The sequence below is a fragment of the Phocoena sinus genome, chromosome 6, assembly GCF_008692025.1.
Source record: "Phocoena sinus isolate mPhoSin1 chromosome 6, mPhoSin1.pri, whole genome shotgun sequence".
NCBI classification, from domain to species: domain Eukaryota; kingdom Metazoa; phylum Chordata; class Mammalia; order Artiodactyla; family Phocoenidae; genus Phocoena; species Phocoena sinus.
In genome coordinates this window covers 49090731-49108712 of record NC_045768.1, presented here as the reverse complement: position 1 = coordinate 49108712, position 17982 = coordinate 49090731, and the positions used below count along the sequence as shown (strand labels likewise).

Genomic DNA, 17982 nt, shown 5'->3' with positions numbered 1-17982 from the left:
GGTTGTCAAGACGTTGAAGATATAGAGTTTGAATTCATGGAAACACCTCTCTGAGACAATGATAAAAGACCAAAAACAGATGGTGCATAGCATTTCTTACCCTGGGGACTAAGAATGTTAAATCTACTGAATTAATATGGCCAATCCCCTTTTTTTTCTGTTTGTTTTCAATGCATTTTTTTCTGTTGTTGAACCAATCTATTTTTTGCATTATCAATGCTGCAGGTATTTTCTTAGGAATTCAGTACCAGCCCCCACCAGAGGACTATAATTTTGGACACTGCCTTCTTGCTTTGCTTTCCCATGTAGCGATTGAAGGCCAAAGGCCAGAACTGGGGGAGTGGATTGAATGTAAAAATCTTGAAAGCCAACCAAAGAGGTCACTGTGGCATGTGTACTGGCAACTCCCATCATGTCCTCTCTATCCATACCCGCCTATCAGAGAACTGAACTGTCCGCAGCACAGAAGGGCAGGCTTACTTGGCATCTTTCAAAGCTGATTGGAATGGAGGTAGATTCCAGACCTGCAGTGGGCCAGATTTGCCTTCCTGCACTTTGAATGGAGACCTTGAACCTCAGGTGAGTAACTGGGAGGGACTGGGAGGGCATGAGTACTTGGGGAGTAAAGCCTCTATTAGTGGTGGCTCTGATGGGACCATGTCAGGGTGAATAAACAAGCAAAGAAGTCTGTGTGCAGGAAGAAAAGAAGGAACTGAGTGCATCACAGAGGAGAGATCACGTGGCCTGAGTGAGAGGGAGGGAGAGAGTGTGTGTGTTTGGGGGTGAGAGAGAGAAAGAGAGAGAGTGAGAGTGGGAGAGAGAGACGGATTTATTGCCTGGATTATTAGCGACTTTTCAGTTCAAGATACAGTCACTTGGCTGTAGTTCGTAGAGTCCCCTATAGATCAAGGTAGAAAGTTTTTTCTGTAAGGGGCTATATAGTAAATATTTTAGGCTTTGTAGGACAATGGGCAAAATAGAGGACATCATGCAGGTACTTATATAACGAGAGAAAACAAATTATACAGAATGTTTATGGACGAATTGCAAAACACAATTGAATACATTCTTTTTTTGTACTACAGGTCGACTAATGAGAAAAATGGAATTTTCAGATGGAGGCTGAAATTTGAATTTGATGTAGTTTTCATATGTTACAAAACTATTCTTTTATTTTCAAACATTTAAAAATGAAAAAAACATTCTTAGCCCATAAGCCATGTGAAAACAGGGTGGGCCATAGTTTGCAAACCTTCCTCTAAACACATTTCTCTTTATCAAAAATACTCCTTTATATATTTTGAGTGAGTTTCTCTTTATTGCCACCAAACATTCCCCTCCCTAGCCTCACCTCTGCTGACTCCAAGGAAGTCTTCACCTGTCCTTAACAACATGGAAAGTCCTCAGATGCTCTTTTCTCAGCCTGAGGACCCTCGCAAGGAGACAGTAGTTGAGGGCTCTTTGTAAGAGAAAAATGGAGGATAGCAGAGATTTTTTTTTTTTTTTGAGGTAGGGCTTTTCTTCTTTTAAATTTATTTTATTTGTTTTATTTTTGGCTGCACTGGGTCTTTGTTGTTGTGCGTGGGCTTTTCTCTAGTTGAGGTGAGCAGGAGCTACTCTTCGTTGCAGTGCACGGGCTTCTCATTGTGGTGGCTTCACTTGTTGTGGAGCATGGGCTCTAGGCGTGCTGGCTCAGTAGTTGTGGCACACAGGCTCTAGAGTGCAGGCTCAGTAGTTGTGGTGCATGGGCTTAGTTGCTCCGCAGCATGTGGGATCTTCTGGGACCAGGAGTCGAACCCGTGTCCCCTGCATTGGCAGGCGGATTCTTAACCACTGCACCACCAGGGAAGCCCTGAGGTAGGGCTTTAAGAGGCAATATTCAGTTCTAAACTGGGTGTAAGCCTACCATCTACACAGTGTCAGGCAGGCCTTGATTTTGGAGCTTAACTGATGCTCATGTGGGAAACCTGGTTACCAGTCACGGTGAGCTGCTCTGCTTCTCTCAAAGAGAAGAGGACTCACTCATGTGGTCGATCAAGGAACTTCACTCAGACAGCAGAAGGGATTCAGATGGTCTTCAGAGAGCTCTAAGCCCAAGAGCAGAGAGAGCAATCGTCCTCTGTGAATACCCTTGGCTCCTGGAGAGTGGCACCCTCTTCTATAAGCCAGCCAGCCTGGGACATGTGCTTGCTCCCCCCCTGGCAATGTGGGCCCCAAGACTGGGGTTTTGCCTTGATTTCAGTGGACTTTTCTGGAAGCACTTCTTCATGCAACACCACGACCATCTCTGCCCTATACTCTGGAAGCCTGGACCTGTCTCACTCAGATGATGACTCTTTTCTTTAGATCATGGGCTGCCTGGCTGGAACTGGGCTGAACCTGTCCTGTCCTGATCTCTGACTCTGATTCCCAGTTCCATGACTGTCTCTACCTTCATTTATCTGCTGCTTCCTGTTGACCCCTACTTTTTAACTCAGCATGGGTCACTCTAGTCTATTGTACCTCCTTGCTACTGTAAACTCTGACAGCATGTCTAGACATTGTACTACTAACATGGTAGCTGGAACTATGCACATCCTAGAAAGGCGTAAATACATCTTGATATGACTTGATAAACAAACAATATATTTTAGAATTCTACACAGTGTCTAATACACAGAGTTGGCACATAATTCATAGCACTGTTTTGAGTAATGAGTTATTTGTCAAGTACTTAGAACAGAGTCTGGCACTTACTGAGAACTATATGGTTAAACAAATATAAAGATTCTTATATATATTTATTAGGTTTGTAAAAGGTTTCTATTTTAACTGCATAAATGATTCATGACGACAAATGCATTTTATGGATTTAAACCAAAAGTATGCTCTGACAAATAAATAATTTGATACACACTTTTCCAAAGTTTGAATATTCTCTCATGCAGACCAGTAATATGCTTAGGAAGGCACCTTTATCTCCTATCCAAAACACTAAAACTTTCTGCTTTGGGGTAGGTGATCTTTTTGTCACTCCCCTGATGTCTTCTACCGAGGGGCCTCTCCTCAGTGCTTCAATCAGCTTAAGTCTTTTGAATTCTGTGGGTTGGACAAAGATGTAAATGCCAAATAACAAAACTCATAAGTTGACTCCAAGTATATTACATGCTAGTAAACAAACTTAGCTTTTGACTTAATCAATGGAAAACAGTTATTCCCTCATGGCCAGACAGCTCTGATTAAAATGTTCTGCTATTAACGTCCGTATGTTTCTAGGACATCCAAGCAACAATCCACGTGAATCGTTTCAAAAGAAAGGGAACGGCCAATGGCATGGGCTGTAAGGCAAGTATTACTCTCAGAAAAATAAAAGAGCCAGCGTTTTTTTCTTTGGGGCCATTGTTTGCAGGCTGAATGTTTTAATATAATTGATCTAAGTCTACAAGAAAACTCGCCCAAACAAAGCTACAGTCTTCTTAGTTTCTGCTCTGTTCAAAACCCACATCAAAAGGCATCCTTGCCTTCTCAAATGTAAGGTAATCAAAGTGATTCTAACTCATTTTACTTTATAATTCCTTCCCCACACTCCCCTATAAATGTGCCAGGATCTAGGTCCACAGCTCGTACAAGATTCTTTGGCTTCTTGGCAGAATTAGTAAGCAGCAGAGCAGCCAGGGGAATTATGATTTGGAAAGACCTAGCCCACAGTGCAGGGCACGGCTGGGTAGGAGAGGTAAATGGTAAGAGGGGAATGTTGCTGGTAATGGCAAAATTGTATATTAATTTGCCCTTCCAAGATAATTAAAAAAAAAAAATCTCTGCGTCATTTGAAGGAGACTGCAATTACTTCTCCCTGCACCAAATGTGAAAAATTCTATTCCCTCTTTAAGGCATGTTCTTTTTGACTTACTCTTTCTGGAGAACTTACATGCATCCTGCAGTTCCCAGGCTCAAAGTCTTCCTTAGGCCCCTCCCTTTCACCCCCACCAGGCAGAATTAACTATTCTCACTTCTGTGTTCTTATAGCATTTGCTTGTCTTAAAAGCCCATGCCAATGAATATACTTTATAAATTTGTCAATCAACTACTATGATATCAAGGAAAAAATTCTCATAGTATCTTACATATCTCTTGAAGTTTTCTCTCATTAATTTACATGTTTGGACATCTCTTTTCTCTGTAGGTAGGTTTATCTTTGTATCCCCAGCATATCATAGAGTGTTCTACATGTAGTTCACTAAAATCTGGGGTACAGAAGGAAGGCAAGATACTGAATCACCTCAAGTATATCCTGATTGCTCATAGGTTATATGACAATGTACTTATTTCTATAGAAATTTTCAAATGTTTTATGACATAAGCAATTTTCCCTTAATCAACTGACCTGAGGTCCAAGGCACTTAGATCTGATTTAAATTCTCCTGAAATCAGGAATGATGCCAAATGCCCAGTTTCTGTGCTCACTGGTTTTCCTGTGGGCTACTGAGATTGCTTCCTAACTGATTTCTCTGCCTCTACAACAATCATCACATAACTGCTAGTTATCATCTGTAAATACAGTCTTCTCTGTAACAATATTTAGTGGGTTCCCATTGCTTATAGATAACAGCCCAAATAATTTTGCATGAGACAAGGCTCCCCATGTTCTGGACCCAACCTTTATTCACAGCCTCATCCCTCTCTCCAGAACTTTCTGTTCATTCTGATTCTAGTCTCATCCAGACTATCTTCCTTATCCTCCATCTAGGACTATTTTTAAATTTCCCTTTAGCCATCCTAATTTTCAGAGAGGAGTATCTTTCCCTACTCTTGGTTTCATGAGGAGGAATTTTTCCTAAGAAGATCCTTGGGTTTTCTTTGTTTTTACTCCTTGGTAGATTTGAGAATAATAACTGGATTTGCCCACTCAGTCTCGCTCTTCTTTCTCTTGGCATCTTCCTGCCTGCAGGAAGCCTGACATCTCCCAAATCCTCCAGGGCCCTGTCCCTGCGGGTGTATGTGGTGGGATGGGGAATGAAGGCTTACTGTGGAATTCTGCCTAATTCTGGGGAGTCAATAATCCCACTTGGTCAACAGTCTAAAATCCATGTCTGCTAACTTGTCCCCCAACTAAAAATGATATTCTGAGTTCCATCAACTACTTCTTTTATTTCTCAAAGTGTTTAGAACTTGGATGAGGAAAAGAGGTGCTATTTCTTGTAGCCCCTCAGAAACCCTAACTCAATCTGCAAAGTCCAGTTCAAATGTTACTAATTCCTGAGGCCCTTCCTAACTCCCTCAGGCAGTATTAATTATTCATTCCTTTGTAGCCCCATTATTTATTTATTTTTCTACATATCCTTTGGCAGTTTTTAAATTCTGCCTTGCTTTAATGAAAGTTTCATCCACTACATTGTAAACTCTTTGGGACAGAAACACCCACACCCCTCTTAGACAACATTCTGGTTTCCATAGTGCCTCATACTTAGAAGGTAGTTCAAATAAATGCTTGTGAAGTAAAATTAGAAGGTACAATGCCTAGGGTCTATACCTTGGGACTAGCACAGCTGAAATGACATGAATAGATGTTATAAGGGGACTATCATACCTCAATACTACTGATGCAAACTGCTGAAAGTGGAGATGACAGCCATTTAAGTGGTCCCTGGTATCCTTTTACAGGCCTTCACTACTGGCCTTAGTGGTGGTCAGAGACCAAGAAAAGAACACGCTGAGTGACCTGGGTGGGTGCTCACACATTGCCTTGTCCATCTGGATTAAGTCTGCAAGAGTCCAGATTCTTAGGAACTTGAATAGCCAATTACAGTTCAGCTGTCTTGTACTTTTAAATTGAAGCCTTATTATTTCTCAGAATTTGACCCAGCTGCAGTGACAACGTGTCCTGGACACTGGGGAGAAAGACGCGAACAAAGGTTTACACTCTTCCCCTTGCTGGAAGGATGTCCGTGAAAGCTATTATTTCCTCCAGTTGAAATAAATAGGGAACTATATGACTGAAGTAGAAACCTAATTCTGTTCTCTCTGAGGTGATGGATACGTTTTAGCAGCTAACTTGCTGTAGGCCAGGAGTGACCTTCATTCATCACAAAGGTTATTAAAGTTATTAAAATAACTGACTGCCATTATCATGTATGAGACAAAGGAAGGGTACTGATTATTTGGGAGCTGGTAATGGTATTTAATCCAATTTCTGATCAGCAGTTGGGAAAAGCGATACATTTTTATTTGATTACCTGGCATCTTTTCCAAAAGATAATGTGTCCAATCTGATCAAATTTTCACTGTTACTAAATCTTCAGTGAGAAATATGGTGACAATGTCATGGGAAACCTTCTTTCCTCTGGTGTCAAATTTCCATGTGGAGGGCTCCATTAATGTGACACATCTAGCCCCTTGTCCTTCTCTTGTCTCTATATATAGAATTGAGTAACCTGGTTGGTGGTGACTAATGTCCATGTTCCTTGATTGGATAGGACGAGTCTACTAAAAGTCTCTCAGTGAGGAGGATTTAGCATCCTTTTTCATTTTCCTCTATGGACCAGTGCCAGTCAGTAATATTAGTAAAACTGTTTCTGTAGACCCAAATTTCTCCTCTGGTTGGCTGTCTTGAGGACTGAGGTAAGCAGGCAAACCCATTTGGCCCTCACAATAAGTCATTATGTTCAACTACTTCATCATTAATAAAGTGATATTTTGATCTCCATCTGCCTAACTCCAGTGTTCAACTCTTGGTCAATTTGAATATTGTCCTGTCAAGAGTGAGTTATAATTTACTCGACTTCCTCAAGCTCCAACACCATGAGTTACAGTGCAGTCACTTCTGTTTCTGGCATTCATTTTGCAGCAGCATCTAACGAACTTGAACCTCTGGTTCAAGTTTGTGAACGTGATCTTATTTTTTAGACGCAAATATGGCCTCTTCTGAAAGACAGTTTTTTCTTAATGTCTTTACAGCTCCTTGAAAGGAAACAACAATTGCCACAGATTTTAAAAAAGCTTATTAAAAATAGAACCCAAACAAGGGGGCTTATGAATTTCTGGGCTGCAGTGAATGATTTCATGTAGTGAAATCCACTCGGCCAACTGACTGAAGACAGTTTCTTATTCCTGTAGGGGAAGTAGCGGCTACGAAGCACCCACCAGGTGCTGGGCACTCAGCCAGGCGAGTTGTATATGCTCACTTAATCTGCTCACCAACCCTATGATAGAGATATTATCATCCCCATTTTACAGTTAAGTAAATTGAGGCACTGAGAGTAAATCACATGTCTGAACAGGGTTTCAGAGACCTATTAGGAAATTCAGAGCCTGCACTCTGCACTCCACTGGCTTGTCTCTCACTAGGGTGACCAGGTGATTTATCATACAAAAACCAGGACATTCTTGCAAGTGAAGAGGTCATCATTAATAATTACTCTGGGATGACAAGGATCAATATAAACCAGAATTATTTAGTTTTGGACAAACCTGTACATATGATCACTCTAGGGTCTCAAACTCATTTCTAGCAGATTTTTAAAAATAGATGCTAATTCTGGATATTTAGAAAGGGGCCTGAGTTTGTTCACTGTTCCTTTGTTCACCTATTCATGGCTTAAAAAGGCTAAGACTCACTTGTTGCCCCTCTCTGATTCTTGAGATCCAGTTTCTAGCTCCATCTAAATAAATCACAGCTGTTTGTTATCAGAGATATTTCTTCTTCTAGCCACACAGAGGCATGAAGCTCCAGGGAAGGATTAGATCATTAAGCAAAGGAAAATAGCAACAACAATACAATAGCACCTGCATAAATCCTGTAGGGGGAAAAGATCAATTTAAAGTTTTTCTCATGTTCTAGCATATCCTTGATGGAGTTGGATATAAATGCCTTCTACTTTTCTCTCTTATAAATAAATGTCTCATTACATTCTATCACTTAAGCACACTGGAGTGTCATGATGAAGAATCAGAGACAGTCAAGGCCCAGGGGCATGGGGGTGGTTACCCTCATTACCCTGCTCTGTTGAGTTGGTGTGAAACAGCTACTTGAGTTATTCCTACTGCTGCCACCAAGAGTCATTTGACATCAATACTCAGTGGTAATACTATCATTCTCGTAAATGGGTTATCCTAATGTTACAGGAAGAGTGTGGCACTCTAAGGACTGCTCTTAAAATCCTGATTCTAACGTGCAAAGAACTAGTTTGTGCATTGAAAATTATCACAAGAAGCGGTGTGTGGAAATGCCCATTTCCAGTTCTCAGCTCTTCTTACCAGTGTGTGCTCTAGTGGGATGGCTCTCAAGCCTAGCATCCTCCAGAATCACCTGAAGGATCAGCTAAAATACACACTGCTGGGCCCCACCCTCAGAGCTTCTGATCAGTAGGTCTAGAATGGGACTTGAGAATGTGCATTTCTAACAAGTTCCTGGATGATGCTATTGTTGCTGGTCCACGGACCACACTCGGAGAACCAACACCCTAGCATAAAGCTGTAGGGAGTGGAGACTTTGCACCTGTGAAAAGAAGTGAAATCTAAGACGTGTCCCCTGGAATAAATTAAGATGAAAGCCCATGGAGTAGGACTGAAATGTCCCTGTTATACTTCTCATAGTCTATTGAAGTCTGACTAGGAGTCAGCAAACATTTTCTGTAAGAGGCCAGACAGTAAATATCTTCAGCTTTGCAGGCTAGATGATCTCTGCTGCAAGTTCTCAACTCTGCCACTGTAGCATGAAAGCAGCCAGAGACGGTGCATGAAAGATGGAGCGTGGACATGGCTATATTCCAATAAAGCTTTATTTACAAAGACGAATAATGCACTGGATTTGGCCCACAGGCCATAATTTGCCAACCTTTGAGTCTAACTAATGTGATAAATATGATTCATATATTGCAACATCTGTTAGTATGTTGAGCCCAAGTATGCCTATGATCAATGAGAAACCAACCAAGCTGGAAACCTGTGTCAGCCATGCACTGACACCTGTTTTAGCTGCATGTGATTGGTTGACTATTGCCCACACCGGAAGATATGCACTCTTCTTGCAATTCAACACCTACAACCGTTTAAAAACCAATGGCTCACCACTTCATCCTAATTCAACAGGGGTTTCACTGCACTGATGGAAATTATGTATATTTAATTTACTCTCTACTTGGTACTTTGCCTAAAAGTCAATAATATCTTCCTGTGTAGCGGGATCATTGATTATCAGTTAATTCATATTTCATTTTAAATTTGTTTTTTCTTCTCCTTATTTCCAAAAGGCCCACTGGGCTGTCTTTTCTCACAGGAGGTTTACGCTGGTGGCCTGAAGATAAGCTCTCATGATGGTTTTTGTTAAAGAACTAAGCTCGCTGATGCCCTGAAGAGGAGGAGGAAAAAGACAAGTGTATTTGAGGGGGAGAGGTTGAAGCGGATGAGATGGGGAGGAAATTATCCAACTCCTGGAACAGGCAGAAAAGACTCTCAACATCCCTGATGGTCAGTTCCCGGGTCTCTCCTTACTTGTCCTGTCAGCAGCATTTGACACAGTTGGCCACTCCTTCCTCTTGGAAATATGTTCTTTGCTTGGCTTCCAGAGAGCATTCTCCTCTGGTTTCCCTCTCACTTCACTAGCTGCTCCTTCTTTATCTCCTTTGCTGGTCTCTCCTCTGATAGAAGGACCGTCTCGAAGCTCAGTTCTTGGTTCTCTCCTGTCCTGTCCTCTCCTCATACACTACCTTGGTGATCTCATCCACTCACATGGTTTCATATACTGTCGACACACAGACAACTTCCATGTTTATAATTCGAGGCCAAATATCTCCACCGAACTTCAGTCTCACATGACCGTGCCCCTCTCGACGTCTCCACGCGTGCTCTGAGGCCTCTCAAATCTGACATGTCCAAAGCTAAGCTCCTGACATTGTCCCATCCCTGCCATCCCCATCCCCACAGTCTTCTCCAGACTGGAAAATGGAAACTCCATTCTTCTACTGATCAGCCTCCAAAATCTGGAACCATACCCCATATCCAATTTGATGGTAAATCTTGCCTGGTCTACCTTCATATCATAGTTCAAAGTTGACTACTTCTCACCTCCTCAACTGCTACCACCCCTAGTCTAGTTACCATCAGCTTTTGCCTGGATTAGTGCCATTTTCTCTTGACTGGCATCTCTGTTTTCATTCCTGCTCCCAATCTGGACGACTCTCAACTCAGCAGGCACCGCGAGTCTATTGAAACATACAAGACCACTCATTCCTTTGCTCAGAACTCCACAAGCTTCCACCTCCCACAGAGTGAATGTGAAAGTCAGAGGCCTTACAGTCCTGCCTGGCCCTGGCCCTTGTTTCCTCTCTGGCCTCCTCCGCACTCCTCTCCTACTCTTCCGTCCACGTGGTCACACAGGCCTCCTGATGCTCCTCAAACATGCTGCCCACATTCCCACCTCAGCGCCTTTTTAATGTTGTTTCCCCTGCTGGAAATGGTCTCCTCCAAAACATCACACAACTTGCTCCCTCATTTCCTCCAAGTCTTTACTCAGATGTCCCCTCTTCAGGGAGTCCTCCCCCTACTCTACTGAAAATTGCAGCCCCTTCCCTGCACTTGCCTTTCTGCCTTCTTTGCTTTTTCTCTCTCACCAGCACTTATCACTATGCAATACACTATGTATTTTACTTGTTTGTTCTCTGTCTCCTTCCACTCAAATGTAAGCTCCTTAAGGGTGGGATTAGCACAGGCATCTGGTCTGAGGGGGCTGCTGTGAAGTGCCTTTGGGGTGCTGAATCGGGGCTGCAGAGCCCTGGCCACGGGGATGCCAGCTGCAGTAAAGATACAGCTGGCTTTACTCAGCCAGGCAGCACCAGAGCCTTCCACCCTGGAGGGACCAAGCAGGCTTGGGCAGTTGTTTTTATCAGTGGTCACCCTGGCTGAGGGAGGTTAAAAGGCTCTTATTCAGTTTTCCAGGTACACCATAAGCATGAGAGAGGAGGGTAGGGAGAGAGAGAGGACAGTGGGGTGGGGAGAGAAGAGAGGAGAGGAAAGAGGGAGAGAGGTGGGAGGAGAGGAGAGGAGGGGGGGGAGAAAGAGAGAGAGAGGAAGAGAGGGGGGAGGGAGGGAGCGAAGGAGGGAGGAGGGGAGGGGAGAGAAGGGGAGAGGAGAGAGGAATATGGGGAGAGAGGAGAGGAAGAGGGAGAGAAGAAGAATGACAGAGAGAGGGAGGGAGAGGGAAGGAGGGAGGGGGAGGAAGGGAGAAAGAGAGAGAGAGAGAGAGAGAGAGAGAGAGAGAGAGAGAGAGAGAGAGAGGGAGAGGGTGGGAGAGACCTAATAGATAAAGATTGAATTTACCAAAACTAGATGGAAAGGGGGCTTGGAATTGGATTTATTTGAATTAAGGAAAATTGTTACTATGTGACATTTCCTACATACCTAAGTTTATGAACAATAATTCATACTCATAACAACGGTTCTTATTACTTGAATAATGGAAATAAATAAATCAATGGAATAAAACAAACCCTGCTCCACTCAAACCAAGAAAACAGGACAGAAAAATGGAAATACAGGGTGTAATGAACTTTCCACTTCTCCCCAAACTCCACCATGATTTCATAATAAATTCTGATGTGAACCAGAGTCAATATGCACTTCCTGTGTTCTCCCTTTGGGTGGACGAAATGCTGCTAATGAGGAAGGGTTCAGCTCAGATCTTTCTGATGACCAGGAAAGCTGACTCTTCAATCCTCAGCCCTCTGTTTTAGCAAAGGTGCACCTGTTTTTCCACCCTGCCTCATTCTACCAGGAATTGCCCACAGAACTCCATGTGGACCCAGAGACGTCAAGGCTCATTAGCCAACAGACCTGTTGATTCCTCTGCCTGGGATTTAGGACTTGAGTGTTTGCCTGCAGGGTTGCAGGCATGTGGGACTCTGCGAGGCTTGTGAAATCTGGCCTCCTTGCAGAACAGGGACAGCCTGTTCAGTAAGGGTAAGAGTGCTTGTTGCTTCAGTGATGGATGCCAAAAAAAAAAAAAGAAAAAAAAAAGCTGCATGCTTATTTGGCCAGTATTAGGGCATAACATCTCTATTTTTCTCCTATTTCTCCGGGCTTAATGATCTTAAGCTGAGGGTTCAAGTTAAAAGATTTTTATTCTGTTAAAACTTATGACAACTTTATTACTGACATTTTGGGAGCATTACTTCTAGTCATTTTCCTAGCCTATATGAAATATAGGCTTACTTCCACTAGTTTAAATGGCTTGAAATGATCCAAACAGTATTTTCAAAGGATGGGCAAATTATTTTAAATCCTGGGAAGGGGCTTTGAAGGGCCCTATGACAATTGCCCTGGTCTGACACATCTCCAGTGAATTAAAATCTCAGCCTGCTTTTTTAAAAGACCCCTAGAGAATGAGATACCTTATCATCTCCAAATATATCCTACTGTAAAATTGTTGATTATGGCAGAAAAGTACTCAGTCAGCACAAGTTTTCCCATCTATTTTATGTTTGTCTAACTTTCTAAAGTTAGCTATGCACTTCTACTGAATGGCTGATCCTAATGTAGACTGTAAAGCAGCCATGGGCACTTATCACTTTAGATAAGTGCAGAAAAATCAATACTTATTTCTTTTTCTGTGTAAATGGAAATAATGAAGCCATGATGGCATTGGCTGCTACAAAAATGTATATCCTAGACTCTCTAAATCCACAAGATAGAAATGATTTGATAACAAGCACAAGTCAACAGAAATGCAGTCAAATTTCCAGAATAAACGTTTTTATGGCCATGAGAGTTGGAAGTATGCATGATGGTCTTTGCCTGTACACGTTCCTATTTATTTATCCTCCCTGAATCTATGTATTATTGTTTTATTATGTGTCCTTTCTATATAACTTTTAGTTTCTAAACTCTTCTATTACATTTTTACATCAGGCTGGAAATGAGAGTTAAAAATAAGGCCAGAAAACCAAATATTGATGTTTACAATAAAAATTTATTGAGCACCTACCTACCTGCATGTGCCAGGCACTGTGCTAGATTTTCAGGATGACAAAAGTGAGTATGCCTCAGGCTCTGCTCACATGGAGCTCACAATCTACAGGTGATGAGGGAGAAGGTGCAGGCAGACAACCGCTCTACCAAAGAGGCAATGCTACAACACAGGTTGATACAGAGTGCTGTGGGAACGGGGGTTATGTGGTGAATAACTGAGCCTAAGAGGATCGTGTGTGTGTGTGTGTGTGTGTGTGTATGGTTTCTGGTAGTATTTCAGAAAAAAGATTTTCAAGCTGAGACTTAAGAGTGTAGGTTTTTGCCAGTAAGTAGAGTTAGGTGAGGTTGGAATTTCAGCAAATGTCAAAATGGGACAAAAACACATCGAACAGGGCATGTCCTTTAAGAGAAACTGCAAGTAGCTTGGAATGGGTGGGACATAAGGTCCACAGGCATTAGGAAGGAGAGGAAAGCTAGATAAACAACAAATGAGAAGATATGGAAGGTCTTCCGGTTAGTGAAACAAGGAAGAGACTGAGTCCCACCAAGAAAGTTGCCATCAGAAGGACCTATTAGTTCTGACCAGCAACTGAGACCAAAATGCCAGTCAAACATTTGCAACCCAAATCTTTCTAATCTGAAAGGAGATCTCAGCATTCTTCCCTACATGTAAAAGAACCTAAGTCTTATCAGAATGGTGGACAGTTACCTGTTTCAGACTCATTTGTTTACAGGAACTGTCCCAGTCCCTGAACAGAGAGTTCCAATGTGGAATGGGGTTTCTTCCTAAAAAAGAGAGAGCTCCTAGCTTGAATTGGAAAATAAGTCAGATAAACAAGACAGGCAAATACCAAGAAACAGGTTTCATTAAATTTGTTCTACTCCTTCAATATTATTCTTTTGACTCCGTTATCTTCTTGATTGACAAGGTGACTTTTCATTAACAAGCGTGGCAAACAGTTCAGTGTCACAGCCAACTTCTGTCAAGCCACTTTATAAAATGAAGAGAGGGCAGATGTTTAAACTGTAACTGTCTTCTTCACACAACCTATCCTTTGAAGGGAAAATTCTTTAAAAGGCAGAAAAACTTCAAACAACACATTCAGTTGAGAGCATCTGGAAAATGGCAAGTTATCACAGTCCAAAGTTAACGGATCATGAATTTGATATTTGTATTTTGGATGGTCTTCTACTTGATTGGTTGATTCTACCAGTAGTAAAAAGTCTGAATGATTAGGCTGAACATGTTACAGCATCCAAGGAAGACAATGAGATGTTCCTGATATACATGTAACCTGCCCAGAGGAAGTTTAACATCCTTTTCAGGTCACTTGATTTGAATCCAGGGCTGTCAGTCTCTGAGAATATAAATTCACTGTTTCTTACTTCCAGGGCTCCCTGGATGAAGCTCTGCTATGACCTTTAACTTACAGAGTTGTTATTTATCTCATGGAACAGTTATGAGCTCAATGATGGAAAACTTCATGTCATGGTTACCCCAATGCATTGGATGATGGTGCAATGATCAAAAAGATGCCAGTGATGACAATTGAACGTCCCTTTGCCTTCCCAGCCTCCTTCATATATTCTCAGGCATAGGATGACAAAGGGAAGTCCACGAGTCACATGAAGAAAGACTGTAGCCATGGGCACACGATCAGGAGCTCCTCTGTTTGTCTTCACCCCTACCGCCCATGCCACCACCCTGTCCTACTTCCTCCTCCTCTTGTTCCTGTGAATTCCTCTACCATCTTGCCACTAACCACTGTCCTCCACCCAAAGTTCTGCTGACGATTATTCCCAGCTGAACCAATACTCAACCCGTGTCTGACACAGAGTTTGTGTTCAAATAGCTGTTGAATGAAATAATGACCCCCAAACCCTCAAAGGTAACAAAATTTTAGCGGAGTGTCTTTTTGAATGAAATAATGCTTCCTTATGTGGGGTGAAAAGAGCAAGGGTTTTGGAATCTTATCAGCCTAGGTTTGTACCTGTCTGTACCACTGACTGGATATAAAACAAGGGCTTAACTACTCTGAGATGCCATTTCATCTACTATAAAGAAGGAAGATAATAATTCCTACTTTGAAGGGTTTTTGTGACTATTGAAAGAGACAGTATATATGAAAATGCTAGCACAGTGCCTGGGATATACTTGGACCTCAATAAACGCTCATTTCTCTCTTCTCTGTCTTATGTGGTATTATTAAGATGATAAATAATAGGGAGTAATTAATCTCTGGTGTGGTTGGATGTCTTAGAAGAGATAAACAGCAGTCACAGGGAGAGATAGTGTTAGGAATTTGTAAAGGAAATGATTATTTCTATGGTTAATTTTCTTGGTTGGGGTTTAAGAGGAAATTCATGTTGTCCATTAATTATACTTACCAATTGGGTCTAATTGGCAACTACCCCAAAATGAATAAAACAAGCGGGAATCAAGAGAGAAAAACGGCAGGCATCCTGTCAAAAAATAAAATCTTTGAAATTTCTACAACCCAATGGTTGGATTCACATTTTATTAAAGCAGACCAATCTCCCAATTTATAAATTTACACATGTGATGGCAACCCAACTGCATATTCAGACCTATGCAAAGCATCAAACAGCACTCTGTACCAGCTATGCCTTGTCTCAGGGCTCCCTCAGATAAACGGGTCCTTAAAATCAACATTCCCTTTGCTGGAGGACACAGCCTTCATTATTCTGTTTCAGCCTAGATAACTGTTGTAGTGGTTAAAGGGTTAAATGAGTTAATCCATGTTAAGTGCTTGTAACAATGCTTGGCACTTACTAAATCCTCAAGAAATGTTTGTTTTTGTTATACTAATTATAACAATAATTATGCCTTCCAAGGCTGAATAAATACTGGACTCCTCCCTCCCTCCCTTTAAAAACTTTTTTTTTTCTGATTTCTAGAGATACATGTCTTATTCTCAGGTAATTAGCTACTTCTGACCTAAAAGAAGTACTTTTTCAGAGGCTAATGTACTTTTCTTTTTAAAAGGGAATTGAAACCAATGCCAATGTGTCACTCAACATAGCTCATGTTATTTACTGAAGAGATCCCCACATTTCCCTCTCTTCTCTCATGGGCCAAGAAAATGACTAATTAGATAGACAGATAGATAGAACCATATATATATCTATATCTATCTGTCACATATTATCTCTATCATATACCTCTATCTATCTATCTATCTATGTATCTATCTACCTACCTACCTACCTTTCTATCTATCTTCCAAAAAAAAGTTGTCAAAGACATTTCATTATAACAGGTTTCCTACCAATTCTGGCTATTCTATCCCAAACTGGGAGAGAAATTTAATGGTAAATAATGTCTCTGGAGTTGTTAACTTACTAACAAGCTAGTTTTAGGCTAGATGACTCAGGCAGGATCTCATTTCAAATCTAGGCCTCAGGAGAATCTGCCTCTGCCCCTTTTTGCTCCTTCCCTAAAATAGCATTTACAGAGGGGCCCAGATCCTTGAGTTAGGTCTTCTAGCCCTAGTGTCCTAGAATCAAGCCAGACTTCTAGAGCAGCCACAGCTTGGGGTGGTAGTTGTTGGTTGTTGGTTGGGCAGGGGATAGCTGGTTGGTGAGAGGCATAGTAGTGTCTCACCCCATTTTTCATAAAACATCACTTGGTAATTTCCTCAGTGCCCATAACTTGGCAGGGCTGCCTCTTCATAAGAATGTACTCATTGGGGAAAACACAAAGCAATATCACTTGAAGCACAAAATATAAGGGTTGTTTCTTTTGGATTATCAATAGTTTGCAAAATAAGCCAAGGAGGGTCTAGGTCCTGGCAGCCGAAGAGTATGGTAGGTAATCGTCGTCAGCGCAAGGGTCATTTCGTCACTGGGAAGGGACAGCCCTTGCCCACAGTGATGGTGGCTAGCAAGATGAACAAAGATGCGCAGATGAGAGAAGCAATTAACCAAAAGTTGATAGAAACTGGAGAAAGAGAATGCCTCAAAGAGTGGCTGAGAGCTAAATTAACTGAATGTGGCTGGAAGGATCAGTTGAAGGCACACTGTAAAGAGGTAATTAAAGAAAAAGGACTAGAACACATTACTGTTGATGACTTGGTGGCTGAAATCACACCAAAAGGCAGAGCCCTGGTACCTGACAGTGTAAAGAAGGAGCTCCTACAAAGAATAAGAACATTCCTTGCTCAGCATGCCAGCCTTTAAGATTGAATTAGATTGTGTTGTTTTGTGGTTTTATTTTTGAAAGTAAAACTTGCCAGACTTCCCTGGTGGCACAGTGGTTGGGAATCCGCCTGCCAATGCAGGGGACACGGGTTCGATCCCTGGTCAGGGAAGATCCTGTATGCCGCGGAGCAGCTAGGCCCATGCGCCATAACTGCTGAGCCTGTGTGCCTAGAGCCCGTGCTCTGCAGCGGGAGAGGCCACTGCAATGAGAAGCCCGCGCATCACAATGAAGTGTAGCCCCCACTTGCCACAACTAGAGAAAGCCTGCACGCAGCAACGAAGACCCAACGCAGCGGTGGGGTGGGGGGGGAACTTGCCATCAATTAGGAATCGATTTCCCAAAATAAAATCCTTTTTTGTATGATGGTATACAGTTTTCAGTAATGATGCATACAATTGTATTGATTTTTCCCCTAAATGTGTTATTTTAATAAATATCTCATAAATTAAAAAAAAAAAAAGTAACAAGCCAAGAGTAACTACTGTACATTTTCCAGAAAGTTACTAATTAGCACCTTCCTGAGAACATAAATTCAGTTTGGGAGCACACACCTCCCCAGGCCACTCCACCACTTTGTGCAACAATTAGACAGCTTGTTAAATATTAGGAGCAAAACCTCAAAGAGCTGATGACACAAACCCTCCTGGAAATTTACCACAAAAGCGCTTGTTTAAGGAACCAAGCACAAAATCGGCTTAGCTGTGTCTTTCTTGCAGACTGAACAGCACACTGGTATTTTTAGTTTCTTGCTTTCCCCCCACAGTTACCAAGTCCTAATGAACAAAAGTTAAATGACATTTTAGTGCAGATCAACCAGATTT

General features: G+C 41.9%; 2 protein-coding genes across 2 annotated transcripts in view; one reads left to right on the top strand and one right to left on the bottom strand.

Annotated features, from left to right (window-relative positions):
• TRPM3 (transient receptor potential cation channel subfamily M member 3) overlaps nucleotides 1–17982 on the bottom strand; it is an 856716-nt gene that overhangs the window by 188712 nt on the left and 650022 nt on the right.
• LOC116755537 (transcription and mRNA export factor ENY2-like) lies at nucleotides 16831–17188 on the top strand. The gene has a single exon (XM_032635139.1). The coding sequence runs from the start codon at nucleotides 16834–16836 to the stop codon at nucleotides 17137–17139; it is 306 nt and encodes a 101-aa protein (XP_032491030.1). The 5' UTR covers nucleotides 16831–16833; the 3' UTR covers nucleotides 17140–17188.

Coding starts and splice junctions, on each gene's coding strand:
- LOC116755537 (XM_032635139.1), top strand. CDS start 16,834: ATGGTGGCTAGCAAGATGAACAAAGATGCGCAGATGAGAGAAGCAATT.